Raw genomic sequence first — 18,560 nt, 5'->3', positions numbered from 1 at the left:
GTACGCGGTTTTTCTTCTTCTCCATAGCAGTGCATTGTGAAAAAGTTCAGTTAAAACTCGTTAAAGAGGAACTCCAGTGACCATTTTTACTGTTGGCAGGTGATGTAGCTGCTGCATGTTTTTTTGGCAGTTGGAAACAGCTGTAAACAGCTATTTCCCACAATGCAACAAGGTTCACAGACAGGAAACTGCCAAGAGTACGTACTTTTCTTGTTTCTCGTGGGGAGGGGTTTCACCACAGTATCAGTCATACAGCGCCCCCTGATGGTCTGTTTGTGAAAAGGAATAGATTTCTCATGTAAAAGGGGGTATCAGTTACTGATTGGGATAAAGTTCAATTCTTGGTTGGAGGTTCTCTTTAAGTGTGAAAGGTGCCATAGGAAATCATGGGCATTACTTTGAAAATCAGTTGTCTTTTCAGCTATAACTGAGAGCAACTGATTAAATGTAAACAATGGCCTAAGGGTATGTTATGTGCTCTTCTAAGCACACGTAGTACTGAAAACGAAGTCCTGCAGAGCTCTGTTCACGGAACACGCGGTGCCCGTTTTTAGCTTCTGGTTCTCATCCAGGCAAGGCTGGGTTGTCGCCCACACAACTGACTGATGTTCTAAGTCATCTACAGCACAACAAGTCTTCAAGCTAAATTTATGAAACCAAACGACAAAATCATCCTCTGGTCCCCCCGCCTATTTCAGCAACTGGGTCAGTTGGTGGCCACTGCAGCCACACGCATCCTTCGTTCATTCTCCCGATGGCGGGAGCATCCTGCGCATGTGCAGTAAGAGATTTCTTTAGGTTCCCTTTAAGGGATCTGCCTCTGACACAAGAGATCAGGGATCTGAACTTTAATTTTTGCTTTGAAAGCCCACCCAGATATCTAATGAATGATTCTTGGACTTGTGCCTGGTGGGCTAGACATACACTGAGCCATTCTCGTCTCTTGTGGTCTCCTGTGTTGGTTGGGTGACAGCTGCTCTTTGATCAGACTTGTTGCATCTCTGAGACCCTTCAGATTATTGGTGGGAGACAACTGGGTCACTTATGACCACCTGCCTTGGCAGGCTGGAAGGCCTTCTTGTCCTCTGTAGGGCTTTTTTCAGGGGTCCTCAGGAATCAAAGGATGTAGAAGAATGTGTATTGCCTATAACCGTAATAGCTCTTATATGTCCAAGCCTAATTACCGAATATAAACAGTAGGGTGGAGGGGAGTGCATCTAAGGTCTAAAGGCCGTACCTACAAAGTAATTTTTCCGACAACCAATTGATTGTTTCCACGGTGTTAGTACAGGTGTGCGATCACTCAAATGACGTTAAGCAATGTGGAGCGACAAAAAAAAACGTTTTTTTTCTTTAACTGAAAGAGTTAAACATCAGGTATGTAAGTGGCAGTTCCTGTCTGAGCCAGGACTGGGTCAGACTACAGTGTGACCCTCGCTGATAAGAAATTACAACTATAAAACACTTTCCTGGCAGAAAATGGCTTCAGGAAAGAGATAAAATGGTTAATAGTTCATAGATTTTAGCGCTGTCATACTTCAATGAAGGTGTCATTGAGCAAAAACAATAAAACAGTAAAAAACTTTAAAAGATTTAAATATAAAATAAAACTGTGGAATATCATAAGTCATTTTTAGGAGAAGGAACATGGAAAGAATTGTTTGTTTCATTAGTTTATTTTCACCTCGGATATCCTTTCATCTCTCTGAGAACATTGAAGCCTGCAGCACAGACGGTTATACAGGAAATGACCAGCCCGCTGACCTCTACACAGCTGATATTTTGATCTTTTTGTTTCAAAGAAGTTTTTAGTTTTTTATTGTAAAATATGAGCATGAGAAAATGTTTACTAACAGTGCAAAAATAGTTTCCCACGCAAGATCCTGATGGGCGATACTCATTCTGGGTGTGTACCTAGCTTACAGGGGTCCATACGCTATACAATAAAAATAAATAAAAATCTATAGATTTGAATTCCCCCCCCCCCCCCCCCCCCCCATTTTATCTCAAACTAGATTGCACCACTAAATTTCTTTTCAATAAAAATCTGATCAGAGGTCTTGGAAAATGTTTTAAAAATGAATTTTTTTTTTTTAGTTTTGTCTTTAATTTTTTAATCAATCATAAGTCAAATTATTTGATCAAGTGGAAAAATCGATCAGTCCGATATGTATGTATTCTGTAGACTCGTTGGGAGGTTGAGTTTTCCTGTTTGTTTTTTTGCCAATAAGACCTTGAGATCTGTGACTTCCTGTAGATCTTGTCTTGCAGTTTTTTGTTTTAGCATCCAAACATCAAGCGATGGAGACAGATCTCTCTCTGAACGAATTTAATTGGAGAGTGATCTGTTGGTCGCCATAAACCGCAGGCCGATTCCTGATTGATTTCAGCATGGAATCTAGCTGGAATCGGCCTTGTGACACCCCCTTGCCTCCCCTGGCTGCAGTCCCCCTAATGGTTTATACCCATGCAGTAAGACTAGGTCCACACTAGGTACGTTCACATATCTGTGGCTCAGTTTTTCAGGCCGGATTAAAACCAGAGCCACGGAAACCAATGTTAGAGATAGCAGCTGTCTTCACCCATAAAAGAGGATCCGTCTGCATTTGCGGGGACCCGTTTTCAAAACCTGAACGGAAGGTCCGAATCTGCTGCATTTTCACACAACGGATCTGGAGCCTGATACACGCAGGAGTAGTTGCAGACAATGGGAAAACAGATCTGTTTCTGTGTCACAGCCTGTGGGGGGAGAGGGGGCCGCCATGCTGGAGGATATAGAGGGCAGGACGGGGGTGGCAGTGGGGAGGGGGAGGGACGTTCCCTCCCTCCCCTCCTCCTCACCTGGGTCCTCTGTCCCCGCTACACCTCCAGCTACATGGCGCAAAACTTGTTAAAATGTATAGCAGTGGGGAGCTTACCTTCTCCTCCTACTTCCTCCGCTCATCGCGTCTCTGCCTGCAATGCTGCCCTCCGCAGTATAGAGGGCGGCATTGTAGGCAGTGACGCGGAGGAAGTGGAGAGAAGGTAAGCTCCCCGCCGCTATACAATGTAACAAGTTTTGTGGCATTTAGCTGGAGGGCTAGCTGGGACGGGGGACCCATGTGAGGGGGGGGGCATCCCCACTGACCGCTGCCACCCCCGTCCTGCCTGCTATACCCCTCCAGCATGGCGGCTGCCTCTTCACCCCCCCCCCCCCCCCCCCCCCACCACGGCTGGGCATACGTTTCCGCGGACTGGAAACATATGCTACAAAAATGAATTTCTGGAAAAAAACAGGAGAAATTTTTTTTTTTTTTTTTTTTTAAACGGATCCTATCCTGAACGGAGCAGTGTGGACCTAACCTTTGCATTACCTACCCCCATCTGTGCTGAGCATCCTCACACTTCCGCGTTTGCGCCCCCACGTGGCTGCCGGAGGTTATAGCACGTGGGGCACGTGTGTGATGTCATCACGTGCTATATGCTGGTAGTCGCGTGGGGGATTTGGTTCTGGTATAATTCATACTTGTATGAAGTTGGCATTTGGACAATGCGTGGCGAGCCCACACAGCGATGTAGTGGGTAACTTTCCATAGCCGTGTGCCAGAACCTCTTGCTATAATGTAACCTGTGTCACACAGACCCACATTGTGTCTCCAGGCCTGGCACCTGCACTGCGCTGCACAGATTTACTCCAGCTAAGTCCAAGACCTTCTGTTCCAACCGGATCTCTTTGTTCCAGTTCAGCAGAAGAGGATAAAAATAGCTCAGCTCCAATAAAACATTTATTTCCCAAGTTTAGTGTGGATAGTGGGGAAAAGTTGCAATTTCTGTCAAGCTGTTACTGTTGTTTGTTTTTATCTATCAGTGTTTTCTTACACTTCCTGTCCCTGAGACCTGCATGGCTTGCAGTGATTGAGGGACAGTACACTCTCACTCCTTGCAGACCTGGGCCTCCCTGGTTGGGATCTGGGCAGGACATTATCTGCATGGAGTTTGTATGTTCTTTTTGTGTTTGTGTGGGATTTTTCCAAGTGCTAAAGTCTCCTCCCACCTCTCAAAACATGCAATACAGGTAGTCCCCGACTTACGAACCACCCGCCAATATGAGCGGCATGGATTCTGTGTTTCCGTGGGAACAAGTCAAAAAAATGTTTTTCAAATTGGACTTTGATTTTTTTTTTTTTTAAATCGATTCTCAAAAACTACAAGAAAAAATGGCTTTTAAGCTTGTATAAGCAGGTACAGAGGGCAGAGGTGACACAGAGTGGGACACTGGAGGCACAGGGGGCAGAGATAGCACAGTGTTCAGACTTAAGAACAGATTCAGGTTAAGAACGAACCTACAGTCCCTATCTCGTTCGTTAACCGGGGACTACCTGTAATGATACGGTAGGACATTAGACTATGGTAGGATTAGACTGTGAGCTCCTCTGAGGACAGTCGGTGACATGACTATGTACTCTGTAAAGTAGGGCTTCAGAGTCTGAGCAATTTTGGGTAACTGCAGTTGGAGTCGGTTTCATAAACTGAGGAGTCTGAGTCGGATGATTTTTTTTTTTTTTTTTTTTTTTTGTACCAAATCCTTAGTTCTAGTAAGTATTAGACTAAGGAGTCGGAGTCGTGGAGTCAGAGTTTGAGTCGAAAGGTTTCAAAAACTGAGCAGTCTGAGTTGGAGTCAGGTGATTTTTGCACCGACTCCACAGCCCTGCTGTAAAGTGCTGCAGAAGATGTCAGTGCTATATATACATAACAATAATATGGCAGGACATTAGACTATGGCTATGGTAGGATTAGTTTGTGAGCTCCTCTGAGGACAATCAGTGACATGACTATGTACTCTGTAAAGTGCTGCAGAAGATGCCAGTGCTTCATAAATACATAATGAGTAATCGCTCCCTTTTCCTAAGCGGTTTGGATGTGTAGGGAGCCTCTCTTTGCCATATCAGGAAGTGAGTGAGTACCGGCGTTCAGCTATGAGCTCCCGCCTCGGTATTTGGCAGGCAGCGGATGCAGATTCTCATATTGTGGATGAAGAGCATTTATTTGTTGGATGTGATAAAACTTGCATGTTATATTATCTCTGGAACGCCGGGAAGAATTTCTGCAGCTGGAAACGGGCTGACTTTTATGAGGCCGGGCAGTGCGCTTTGCCAAGTAATCCTACGAGGGGCCTTGTCAGTGGATAGGCCGGCGTATTCTTCCTGAAGGGCCCCAGATCTCCTCCACACTGCCAAGTCCCCCAGCTTTTTCCATACCGTTCACGCATCATTGTCATCATCCCAATCCGCTAATGCATGTTCCAGGGTTCCAGGTCAGCTCAAATGCCTGGATGAAATTCTCATTCCTTTCTGAAGTTTTCATCCAATGTGTAAAATGTAAAGTGGCCCATTAATGGTACAATCGCCCGAATGATCGACTGTAGAGGGTGCTGTTATTGGGTCCAATCAATGACAAACGATCGTTCTATCTGATTGCGTTGCTTATCATTGTCCCCTGTGTTGGTGAGCCCCAACGATTGTTTCCAAACGTTTGGTCGAACCTTAAGGGAATTGAATCGTTAAAGCGGATCTGAACTCAGAACTTCCTCTGCTCTAAAAGATAAGCTGCAGCATAATAACCTTTTGAAATATTTTTGTTACAGCTGATGTAAATCTGCAGTGTATCTTCTTCCTGCTTTCATGGAAGCAGACATACTGTTAACATCCTGTGCATTCAAATGAGCTTCTCTGTGGCAGGTGACAAAGTAGTGATTAGGGCGGGCTCACATTGGGCACTTGGTCGTCTCTTCCCGGCGTTCGGGGCCGCGATCGCAATTCGGCGGCCAAGTCTTGCGATTTCAGCGTGAGTTGCACTTGTGATTCCCATCCATAGAATGAAAATCGCAGCGCAATTGCCCCAAAGACGCTGCATGCCGGCACGTTTGCGATTGATCAAATTAGTAGCAGCGCTTTGATCAGCGGCACTTTCACAGCGCTTTGTTGATCGCCAAGTGTGAACCAGCTCTTAGTCACAGAAGAGGGGGAATTCGACAGGCTAAACTCTCTAAACACATACAGGGTGTATTTCTCTGTTTTTCCTTCTGTCTTGTGCAAGTTCAGGTCCACTTTAAAGTTAATCCGTTATAAACTTTTACTTCTTGTATAATTGTGTTCCTTTCATATACTTTATAGGGCATTCCTCAAGCCAAATACTTTTTTTTTTTGTTTTAATACTCTAATTCCCTATAAACTAAACAATCCTCGCCCACAGCTTTTACGGGGTGCCTTGGCACTGTAGCAAGGGCTGATGGGAGCTCAGTCTGGGCAGGAGGCGGAGGAGGTTACTAGCCAGAGATTTCAGAGGCAGAGGGAGGAGAGGGGAGTGAATTTGTCACAGGCTGAGGGCTGGAGATGCTATCAGCTTGCCTGTGTGTAATGTGACAATCAAAACATGGCTGCTGTCATTGTATCACAGGAATAAATAATCATATACTGTTGAAGCTGTTTGCAGGTAGATTTGCTGTGTAAAGTATCTAAACTTTAGATGAGATATATAGACAAGTAACTTGTTATAGTTTTTCGTCTCGGATCCGCTTTAATGCTAGGTACACATGATACAATTTTCTTGGCAGATTTATTTACCTGCCAGATCTATTTCCAACCTGTTCGATTTTATTTCCGACTAATTTTCCATAGAAGTGAATGGAAAATTGGTCGGAAAATCAATCGGAAATAAGATCAGACCTGTTGGAGATGATCGATGTGGCAGGTAAAATTGTCAGAAAATTGTGTGTACCTAGCATAAGTATTTGGTTTGGTTTTTCATTTTAAGGACATCTCTAGTTATCTGAGGTTATCTGATTTGTGGAGTCACTTTCTTCCCTGCAGTTGATGAGTGCCTGTTACTGTTATCTCTTCTGTTTATTTGTGAAGACCTCCCCCTCTGAAGAGTCCTGATTGCCAGACCTCCAGCTATCAGCTGTCAAGTGGAGGACAGCAGATCAATACCCTCTTTGTTCAGAGATTTGTAGCTGGGCTGGAGATGGTGGAGATATCAGAAGCCAGCTCAGCACTTTCCCTGACTGCAGCTCCATAAAAGCAGATAGGTTCAGCATTTGCCTGCTCCAAAGCAGGAGGGTATACCTGTCATCGCTCATCACCAGCAATGTGTAGGAAAGTTATTCTATAACGCTAGGTACACACCATACAATTTTCTGTTAAGGTGGCCATACACTGGTCGATTTGCCATCAGATCGACCAACCGATCGATCCCTCTCTAATCGAATCTGATCAGAGAGGGATCATATGGCTACTTTTACTGCAAACAGATTGCATACCTCCCAACTTTTTGAGATGAGAAAACGGGACACTTAAGCCATGCCCCTGCCACACCCCTGGCCACACCCCCGCCACGCCTCCAGTCACGCATACCATAAAAATTTCATAAGAAAATATGTTGTTTTATAATTCAAACCACACTGGTCCTTTCTATCCTGGTTTATTTTCCTTCATAATAACATTTTAGGGTGCAGGGGCCAGGGGCAGGGTGCCTGGGGTACAGTACCTAGGGCCATGGGCAGGGTACACTCTTGGTGGGGAGGAGGGTGCTAGTGGGGAGGAGGGTTGTCAGTGGAGGGGGGGGGCGAGAATGCCTGTGGGTGGGGAGGAGGGTGCCACTTTTAGGTGGGGGAGGATTGCCTGGAGGAGGAAAAAAATGATCGAGGCTCCAGCCGCGGTGAAGAGGGATGCGGGAGCCCGGCTTTATTACTTCCTCCCTCCCTCTCTGAATGCCCCCCTGATGTATGTCTGTGTCCCCCCTCCTCCCTCCCTGTAGGCAGAGTGAGCGCAGCGGAGCGGCCAGTCGAGTCCTCTTACCTCTGATCCACTCGTACTGGTATAGGACTTCCATCTGCTTCCTGTGACATCATAGTAAACAGGAAGCACATGGAGGTCCAATGCTAGACAGTACGAGTGGATCTGCGGTAAGAGGACTCGGCTGGCTGCTCCGCTGCGCTCACTCTGCTAACAAGGGGGGGACACAGACCCATCAGGGGGGCGTTCAGAGAGAGGGAGGGAGAGAGGAAGTAGTGAAGCCGGCTCCCGCATCCCTCATTACCGCGGCTGGAGCCTCGATCATTTTTTCCTCCTCTATTTCTGCCCAGCTGTCGGGATTCAAGAGGGGGGGCCCGGGATAGCGGGAGGGCCCCCCCAAATCGTGAGAATCCCGACGAAAACGGGACGGTTGGGGGGTATGAGATTGTGAATCGATTTCAGCATGAAACCGATCACAATCTGTGAAGCTGCCGCTGCCCCCCCCCCCCCCCCGCATGCATTACATGATCCGGCCGGCACGAGTCCCCCGGTCTCCGCTGTCTCTTCTCCGCTCTGGGCTCCAGGGCTACAGCTTCACTTTACTTCCTGCCAGGGGAAGTTTAAACAGTAGAGGGCGCTCTACTGTTTAAACTTTCTGTTAGGACAGGAAGTAAGTGAAGCCAGTCGGAGCCCAGCGCGGAGAAAGGACAGCGGAGAGAGCGGGGACACGCGCCGGCGGAACTTGTAATGTATTGCCACTAGCGTCGGACATTCGAACGCCGCTATCAACACAAACCCGACCCGCCGGCGATCGAGCAAAATCTTCCACACGGACGGATCGACGGGAACGATCGATCTCAGATGGAAATCAATCGTTCTCTCAGCGTTTGCAAAACGAGTTCACAGCAGATTCGATCACAGTGATCGCATCTGCTGTATATCGGCGGGAAAATCGTTAAGTGTATGGGCCCCTTAAGTCTAAAGTGGTCCTTTTTTATTAGACTCACTCTTGACATGAGTTAGCAAAGCTATGTATTATGCTGGGTACACACGTGGCGATTTTTTCCAACTCGATCCGCGGGATCGATTATTTCTGACAAGTTCGATCGGGTTTCGCATACTTAACATGCAGACTCAACGGCTGTATCTATCGAATCCCCGATCGAACACACATTGTGAGCGGGAAATCGCAACGTGTGTACCCAGCATAAAGGAACCCATACATCTGTTGATTTGGCAGCCAATCGACCATCCAATTTGATAACTGTTATCGAATCCGATGAAAATTGCCGCCGCCAAGTGCAAGCTCGATTGATAATGCAACCAATTTCAGACCGGCCATGTCGATCTGACATGCTGCAAGATGTTGGGCCGTTGTGGTCAATTGGATGTGTGGTGGTAACAGGCAGCAATATCGAGACGAGCGGTTTGTTGGCAATCTGGCAGCAGCACTCTGTACTAGTTGGCGGCTGTGCAGGTCTTTGGGAGGGCATTGCAGTAGTCCAGCCGTGATGTGATGAAGGCATGGACTAGGGTTGGTAGATCTTCTGGGGGAATCAGATGTTTGTTTTTGCAATGTTCCTCAGATGAAAGTAGAAATATCTGACTACAGCCGAGATTTGGTTTCTGAAGCTCCATTCCCCATCGATTAGCACACCAAGGCTGCGCACAAGGTCGGAGCTATTTATGTCTGAATTCCCTATACTGATTGGAGTTTATTTAGAATAGAGCTATTTTGATGCCAAGCGCTGGCCTTGGACAAGAAGGACCTCAGTTTTGTCAACAATCAATTTCAACCTAGCAAAGAAATGAACAGCGCTACTTAAAAACAGATGAGTGCTTACCTGCAAGAGTGCAAGCCCCACTTATGGGATAAAATACACACTGAGCATACACATGACCTGTCTACTACTGGAGGATGTTAGTTTCCTATAACAGCTTGCATGCAACTTGTTAAGTACTTGTCCCTCCCACTGTCGAAGCCTTTCCTCCATGGGAGGGGACCTAACACTAACTAAATCCTACCTATGCATATGCATAGCCTGGGCGCGCTACCAAGTAAAATTGAAAATTGCGCAAAAAAGTGGGATCAGCGCACCTTGAACCCAAACAGAGGCTCTGCATATACACCAAAGGCAAAAAACTGTTAAGTGGGAGCAGCTGACCAGAAATAAATTAAAACATAGCAAAGAAATGAACAGCGCTACTTAAAAACTATGCTATGTTTTAATTTATTTCTGGTCAGCTGCTCCCACTTAACAGTTTTTTGCCTTTGGTGTATATGCAGAGCCTCTGTTTGGGTTCAAGGTGCGTTTGTAGTTTCTGGGGGGGCTCAGCGCATCTCTGAGCAGAGGCCATTCAGAGGCGGCCTGGTGATGCGCTGATCCCACTTTTTTGCGCAATCAATTTCAACCAGTTGTCATTCATCCACTCTTGCAGCTCAGCGTTAGGCCTCTTGCACCCTAGTGGATTTGAAATGGTAATTATACAGCTGTGAGACAGGGGGTTAACTTACCCATAAGTCTGTGGGATTTATTTATTTATTGTATTTATAAAGCGCCAACATATTGCGCAGCGCTGGACATTAGTTTAGGTTACAGACAATATTTAGGGGTGACATTCAGCAATATGACAATACAGGAGTACAAGAAAACCAGATCACACAGCACAGTATGAGTACAAGGTAATGCTTAGTCACTGGATGGAACATGGAGATCACACAGCACAGTATGAGTACAAGGTAATGCTTAGTCAGTCACTGGAGGGGAGCATGGAGATTAGGCAAGTTAGGTTCACTCAGATGCATAGCATGGGTTCACAGTAATGGAGGTGCATGATCAGGTAGGACACAAAAGGAGGAGGACCCTCCCTGAAGGCTTACAATCTAGAGGGAGAGGTAGGGACACGTGAGGTAGGGGACCAGAGTTCAGCTGTGGATTTAGAGCACTTGTGAGGGGTAGTAGGCCAGAGTGAAACGGTGAGTTTTGAGGGCTTTCTTGAAGATGTTGAAGGAGGGTGGCAGCCCTAATGGGTGGAGGTAGGGAGTTCCATAGTGTTGGAGCAGCTCTTGAGAAGTCCTGGAGGCGTGCATGGGACTGGGTGATGCGGGGGGCGGTTAGGCAAAGTTCATTGGAAGAGCGGAGTGAGCAGCTAGGTGTGTACCTCTGAGTAAGATCGGAAATGTAGGTTGGACCGGTTTTGTGGACAGATTTGTAGGTCAGACACAGTATCTTGAATCTGATTCTGGACTGGATAGGAAGCCAGTGGAGGGATTCAAGGAGGGGATCTGCCGTGGTGGAGCGATGGGAGGAGTGGATAATTCTGGCTGCCGCATTCATGATGGACTGCAGTGGGGCTATTCGGGTCACAGGGATCCTATGCGTTTCACTCGCGTCATACGTGACGTGTGTGAAGTGTTCAACGTCACTACCGCACTTACCGGTACTCCTTGGAGGAAGTGTGCTAGTGACATGGAACGCTTCTCACGTCACATGTGATGGATGCATTCCACGGAAATGAAACGCATAGGATCCCACGGACTTATGGGTAAGTTAACCCCCCGTCTCCTGCGGTCACAGCTGTATGTAGAAATAAAGGTGTTTTTTTTTAATCCTAATAATAGTGGTGAATTTATCCCCTGCGCAGTGATGTTCTGCACCAATGTCTAATATTTCAAAAAGGGACCCAGTGCAAGAATTAAGGGCCCTACGAAAATCGGGGAGGCTTACATTGATAGGCAGGGTCAGGAGCCAATGAAAGCAGCTCCTGACCGGCTCACAGGAACTCTGCTGTCATAGAGACAGCAGAGTGGGTGGCCCAGGTTCCCGACGTACGGTGTGGATGGCAATTGCAGTGCGTATGTGCGGCGATTCATCAGTATTCGTCGGCTTCAGTATTCGGTACATTTCTTGTACCAGCCGTCTCGAACCAGAGATGAAGCACCCGCATGTATTTTACCATATATATCAATGGGAACATGACCGTAAACACTTAGGCCCGGTTCACATCTGCGTTCTGAACCAAAAGGATCCGGTGAGCGGATTCGGTCTCCGCTTCACCAGATCCGGATGACTCAGTCCGTGGCCCGGTTCACATAGTGAAAACTGATCTGATCAATGATTGATCGGATCCGTTTTCACTCAGCAAATACATACCTAATCTTCTGTAGCAGCTGGCGGTAGAGGCTTCCTCTTCTGCTGTGACTACACAGCGCGTCATGTGACTAGTCACATGACGCAGAAGACGACGGAAGCCTCTACCGCCGGCTGCTACGGAAGATTAGGTATGTATAAACCCTGCCCGGCTGATGCACCCTCACCTCACCCTCCCTCACCCGCCCGGCTGCTGCACCCTCCCCTCACCCTCCCATCGCTAGATTTGCGTCGGCCTGTGCCCCCATCCCCCGTTAAACTGTCCATTTCTTCACTCGTGTGAAGAAACGTTCCGTTTTCCATTGCCCCAATGCTAGTGCATTTTTATCCGGATCCGTTCCACTGGGCAGAACGGTCCAGAAAATTAGGGCCTGCAGCAATTTTTAGGAACATATCCGTACCAACGGACGCATGTGAATGGATCCATAGGTTAACATTGGATCCTTTCACATATGTTCTGTTTGTACAGTATACGTTCCGGTTTCGTTTTGGAAAAAAACGCTAATGTGAACCGGGCCTTACTCTGCTCTGTTTAATTTTTCGCTGCTCAGTCTTCTTGTTATCAGCTCTGATAAAATCTCTGAGCATTCAGTCTAGCTTTGCCCCCTAATGATTATAGCTGAGTCAGTCTTCTGTGATGCCTTTTAAGCCCAAGCCTGCACCTTGTGGCTCTGCTTTCCTGCTATGTATCCTCATAGCAGGAAAGCAAAGCCAGAAGGGGGCGGGCTTGGGCTTGAAAAGGCATCAGAGAAGACAGACTCAGCTATAATGATTCCTGAGCAAAGCTAGACTGAGTGCTCAGTCAGAGATTTTATCAGAGCTGATAACAAGAAGACGGAGCAGTGAAAAATGAAGCAAAGAGCAGATTAGGTGTTTACTGTCATGTTCCCATTGATATATATATGGTAAAATACATGTGGGAGCTTTCTCTGGTTCTCTTTAAGGGGCAGAGACCGCTGGTACTTAAGTGGTTAAAACCCTAAAACGGGGTCCATTTGAAGTAGTCGGTTTTCCTCTTTGGATGTGAGATCCATCACATAAGCAGGAGATTATGAAGAGCTGTGTCTAGAAGTGACATTATGAGGCTACATTCTGGACCTGCATCTCTGAGCCAGTCTCTCTCTCCTCCTGTGTGGATTTTTGGGAGCCAGAGGAGGCCTCAGACATGAGGTAAGGCCTCACTTCACCAGATGTCTCTCTTGCGCAACGGAAAATCAATATTTCTAAACCGTGATTCAGTATTTCATTAAGTCCGTTACATAAGTGTACTTTTAAGCGGTTTTATGGAGATGTCTGAAATGTGCTCAAAAAGAAATGATGCGCTTTTTGACCACGGCAGGTATGGAAAAACACTTAAAGGGACTCCGAGCAGTGCAGAAACTATGGAAAGATGCATATCATTTTAAAGCTCTCTTTCTCTTCTTTCCAATGATATATAAATCACCGCCCTACGCCTTTTAGTTTTCGCTATTTTTGCGATTGAAATTGCCGCGGCCACGATTTCAATCGCGAAAATAAAGAAAACTAAAAGGCGTAAGGCAACGATTTAGGTGTCGCCAGAAAGAGGAGAAAGAGAGCTTTAAAATGATATCCATCTTTCCATAGTTACATTGTATTACACAGGCCGACTTTTTCTGCTGAATTGAGCTGCTGACACTGGAGAAAGTGTCGTCCTGTGTAATACAATATAACTATGGCTTGATGGATATCATTTTAAAGCTCTCTTTCTCCTCTTTCTGGCGACACCTTAATCGTCGCTCTACGCCTTTTAGTTTTCTTTATTTTCGCGATTGAAATCGTGGCCGCGGCAATTTCAATCGCGAAAATAGCGAAAACTAAAAGGCGTAGGGCGGTGATTTATATATCAATGGAAAGAGGAGAAAGAGCGCTTTAAAATGAGATGCATCTTTCCATAGTTTCTGCACTGCTCGGAGTCCCTTTAAGGCATGATGGGATATTTTGGTGTGCTTTTAAACCTCCTACACTGGATGAGGCCATTGTGCTGCTGACAGTGGCTGTGCACAGCGGAGAGATCGGTTTCTAATGGGCCTGTGTGACTTCACTTAGATTGTGAGCTCCTCTGAGGACAGTCAGTGACATGACTATGTACTCTGTAAAGTGCTGCAGGAGATTGCAGTGCTACATAGAGATATATTTTGCACAGGTGCAAAACAAATTCTGTGTATATAGGAATGGTGTTTTATATACCTTGAATGAAGTTTTAAAGAAGATATTGCTGCTAAAGACTGAAATCGTAAGCGTTCACATTTGACATTGGGGGGGGACAGCGCCGGGGGTTTCATCACGTTTGTTCCGATAGTGCTCGCCATTACTGCCACAGACTCTATCACAACGGCCGACATCTTGCAGCATGTCTGATCAACATGCTGGGCCTGAAATCCTTGATTGGGTATGCACTCTGCGTCAACGATTTTTCATCCGATTCGATAATTATCCAATCTGACGTTCGAACGGCCGACAAATTGATAGATGCAGAGTCACTTAATATATGAAATAGGAGGTGTTTTGGATGAATTAGCTGATTAGACTCTGACACTTTTAGCCGAGAATATGGAACATTTTCACAATATTCTAATAGTCTGAGATTTGGATTTTGGGGTTCTCATAAGCTGTAAGCCCTAATCATCAACATCATACCAAATAAAGGCCTGAAATATCTCACTTTCCAGGTAATGTCTATTTCATATATTAGTATCACCTTTTTTAAAGGGATACTGTAGGGGGGTCGGGGGAAAATGAGCTGAACTTACCCGGGGCTTCTAATGGTCCCCCGCAGACATCCTGTGCCCGCGCAGCCGCTCACTGATGCTCCTGCCCCACCTCCGGTTCACTTCTGGAATTACAGACTTTAAAGTCAGAAAACCACTGCGCCTGCGTTGCCGTGTCCTCGCTCCCGCTGATGTCACCAGGAGTGTACTGCTCAGGCACAGACCATACTGGGCCTGCGCTGTGCTCTCTTAATGACATCAGGGGAAGCGAGGACACGGCAATGCAGGCGCAGTGGTTTTCAGACTTTAAAGTCAGAAATTCCAGAAGTGAACCGGAGGCGGGGCCAGAGCATCGGTGAGTGGCTGCGTGGGCACAGGATGTCTGCGGGGGACCATTAGAAGCCCCGGGTAAGTTCAGCTCATTTCCCCCCGACCCCCCTACAGTATCCCTTTAAGTTGAAATACTGAAATAGACTTTTTCATGATATTCTAATTTTCGATTTTTATTTATTTATTTTTTTACCAGTATTATTCCCATAATGCATAGTGCTCGAGGCTTGGAACAAACTAGGCAGTGCGGGAAAGGTAGCGTTTTGCTGCATATGCGGTTACGGTATGCGTTTTCAGTGCGCTTTGTGTGCATTTCAGTGCGCTTGCGTCTTGAGTTTTTGTTCCGCACATGCATTTTGCGTGCGTTTTAATGCGTTTGCGGTTTGCATATATAAATCACGTATGCGGAAGTCAACTGGAAGCGGAAATGCATCATTAAACTTGTTGTTTGTTGTTGTTTTTTTTTATTTAATTTTTTTTTTTTTTAAGGCACAAAAACGCATTAACTCTGTGTCACCATTGACTTATGTGTGTGTTTTTAGATACGTTTTAGAAAAATATACAGCAAAACCAGCGGTTTTAAAAACGCACATTGCAGAACACAAACGTGCGTTTTTTTTTTTGTTTTTTTTTTGTGTGGCCCATTGACTTACGTTATGTGCGTTTTCCGCAACGCTAGCGTTTCTGCCTAGTGTGTTCCTACCCTTAAAGGAATGATCCGCGGTACAATAAAAAAAGTTCCACTTACCTGGGACTTCCTCCAGCCCGGGGCAGCCGCCCTGTGCCCCCGCCGCAGCTCCGGGGGGGTCACGTGGTCCGGCCGATGTCAGCGGGACACTACTGCGCAGGTGCAGAGCTACTGGGCCTGCGCAGTAGCGTCCAGATGATGTCGGCAGGACCACGTGACCCGCGGCGTGGAGCGCAGAAGAGGCCGACCCGGAACCCGAGCTGGCGAGGTCGGCTCCGCCGGCGAGGAGGACCGGGAGCCACCGGAACTGCGGCGGGGGCACAAGACTGCTGCCCCGGGCTGGAGGAAGCCCCACGTAAGTGGAACTTTTTTATTTTTTATTTTTTTTTCCGCGGCCGATTCCTTTTAAAAAGCAATCTTGTTTTTTTAGCAGTAATTCAAAATCTGTTATAAGAGAAAAACAAAAACCTCCAGAGACCTGGATTGTGTCGGGGATTTTTATTTTATTATCTAGCATATCTTTTGTACTCAAGATGAAAGTCACGTAATGTGACATCATGCGCAATGACGGGATGTGATGGATGTTTTGTGGCTGAGTATACCGAATAAAGAGAAATGACATAGATATTTAATGCACTTGTATTGAGCGGTTTTATTCGATAACTCCGTTTTTTTGCTTCTGTATCTCGCAGTACGTTCTGAGCCGGGTTCTGCGGCGTCCTTGGACTGTTATTGACTGGAGGGCTGTGACATGAATTACCTTCATATGATTAGTTTTATGAATTCAGACTGGCATCTTCTTGGCCCCGCGCCGTCCGCATAAAGACCAGATGATTCCCGCGATTGGGTCAGCGCCATATCTCGTTACGCGGCCTGATTGAGATGCATGCTGGGACGTCGGCATAGTGAATGGAATTAATGTGCGCCGGCTTGGCACGGTGATGTCTGTGGAGTCTTTGGTCTCGGGAGGAGCCCTGCAAATGGGTGAATCTGTGACCAGAATAGAATCCGGCCAACTATAGCGGTGACAGATGCGTCCTGCACTCAGTGTATACATTACCGGCTAATGGCTGAACAAGTCTCGCAGCTGAACTTTCACGCCGGCCTGCGCTAATGTACTTATTCCTAGAATAGGGAATGCGATGGCACAAAATGTCACGTGAATGTAAATTTGAAAAATTCATCAAACACGGTGTTCAACTAATAGCTAAGAACATATGACTGGTTTTCAAGTAACTGAAAGGGTTAATACTCAAACCTTTCACTTAAAGGGACACTTAAGCCAGGAATAAAAAAATCTGTTTTACTCACCTGGGGCTTCTATCAGCCCCCTGCAGCTGTCCCGTGCCATCACTCCGGTCCCCCGCCGCCAGCTAGTTTCGTTTTCACTGACAGGGAGTCGGCGGCCTTTCTGCGCCTGCGCAGGCCTGGCCACGAGTATCTTTCATGTTTCTGTCCTCAATAGCGTCCTGCGCAGAACGCTATTGCGGACGGAAACACAAAGAAAAATACGAGTGGCCAGGCCTGTCAGCAAAAACAAAACTAGAAGCTAATGGATAAGATTGCTGTTGCTATACCAAATAATCAGATTGTGTTGAGGTGTCATAAGTTGTGTGTATTTTTTTTGGGAGGGGGGGGGGGGGGGGTGGAGACCTTTTCACTTTTTTTATTGGCTCAGTAATAATTACAAGACAATCTGACCATTTTGTCCTGGGACTGGCAATGCTTCAGAAACTTAATGATTTTAGAGAACATTAGACCAGTCTTACTGTTTCATACAGTGTTTGTTTTTTTTACCATGCTTACATATTATTATTTACTGTATTTATAAAGCGCCAGCATATTACGCAGCGCTGACATATATTTTTTGGTTGTTGTTTTTTTTTTTTTTTGTTTTTTAGAGAAGTAGTGTACTGTAGTTTTGAGATTCATCTTACTTTCAAGGTATTTTGGCAAAAATCATTACCCTATCTACAGTTATTAGCTCCTCCTTCCTTCGCTCTCCAGGAACACTGAGGGTCCCCTCCCCTATCGTACTTGCTGTTTTTTCCGGACTGGTGCTATTGTGCTGATTTTGCGATTAGCGCCGGTTGCAAAACGTGTTACATTCAGCATTTTGCCGCAATTCTGGAGCAATCGCGGTACAGTGCTTATAAAGCGATCGCTCTGAATTGTGGATAGGTGAGCAGTGATTTTACCGGGCTAATCTCGGTAGAATCACCCGCACAAAAGGGTATCGCTTAGTGCTACAGTTTTGCGATTAATAGTGTGAATGGGGCCCTAAAGGTGAAAGCTAATCAGCTCTTTTCATGCCTTGCAGATGTGAAGAAGGACTGGTCAGACCACGCTCTGTGGTGGGAGAAGAAGAAAACGTGGCTTCTAAAGACACACTGGACCTTAGACAAGTACGGCATCCAGGCCGACGCCAAACTGCAGTTCACACCTCAGCACAAACTTCTGCGCCTACAGCTGCCCAATATGAAATACGTCAAAGTCAAAGTGAATTTCTCCGACAGGGTCTTCAAAGCCGTCTCTGACATCTGCAAGACTTTCAGTAAGTACAGCTTGAGGAGGGAAAATGGAGTATAAAGTGGTGTATTTCTGTGGTGATGAGCTGCTGTGAATGGATAAGATGAATCTAGAAGGATGATGGATAGATTAACAGTGCGATGTTTACAGGTTGTTCCTTGTCAACAAGGGCGAGGTGACCAAATAACGCAGAGTTGTCGAATGTCTCATGTCTGTGTGGGACAGTCTGGTTTCCTTTTATAGTTGACCCCTGAGACTCATTTATCTGGACCTTTCAAAGATTAGCTTCAGGTGGTCCATGTTGCTTAGAACAGTCTAATAACTTGCCTCAGGGCTAGAGGAACAGTCTGATAACTTGCCT

At 46.3% G+C, this 18,560-nt stretch overlaps 1 protein-coding gene across 4 annotated transcripts in view; it reads left to right on the top strand.

Annotated features, from left to right (window-relative positions):
• The window catches only part of FERMT2 (FERM domain containing kindlin 2), a 168,126-nt gene that overhangs the window by 37,336 nt on the left and 112,230 nt on the right, over positions 1-18,560 (top strand). For all 4 annotated transcript variants that reach the window (XM_068254663.1, XM_068254662.1, XM_068254661.1 and 1 more), the window contains exon 3: positions 17,991-18,224. In XM_068254663.1, the coding sequence (XP_068110764.1) occupies positions 17,991-18,224 (234 nt within the window). The remainder of the gene's footprint in view (positions 1-17,990; positions 18,225-18,560) is intronic.

The sequence above is a fragment of the Hyperolius riggenbachi genome, chromosome 9 (genome assembly GCF_040937935.1).
Source record: "Hyperolius riggenbachi isolate aHypRig1 chromosome 9, aHypRig1.pri, whole genome shotgun sequence".
Lineage (NCBI taxonomy): Eukaryota > Metazoa > Chordata > Amphibia > Anura > Hyperoliidae > Hyperolius > Hyperolius riggenbachi.
The sequence above is the reverse complement of the archived record's forward strand: the minus strand, read 5'-3'. Positions and strand labels throughout refer to the sequence as shown.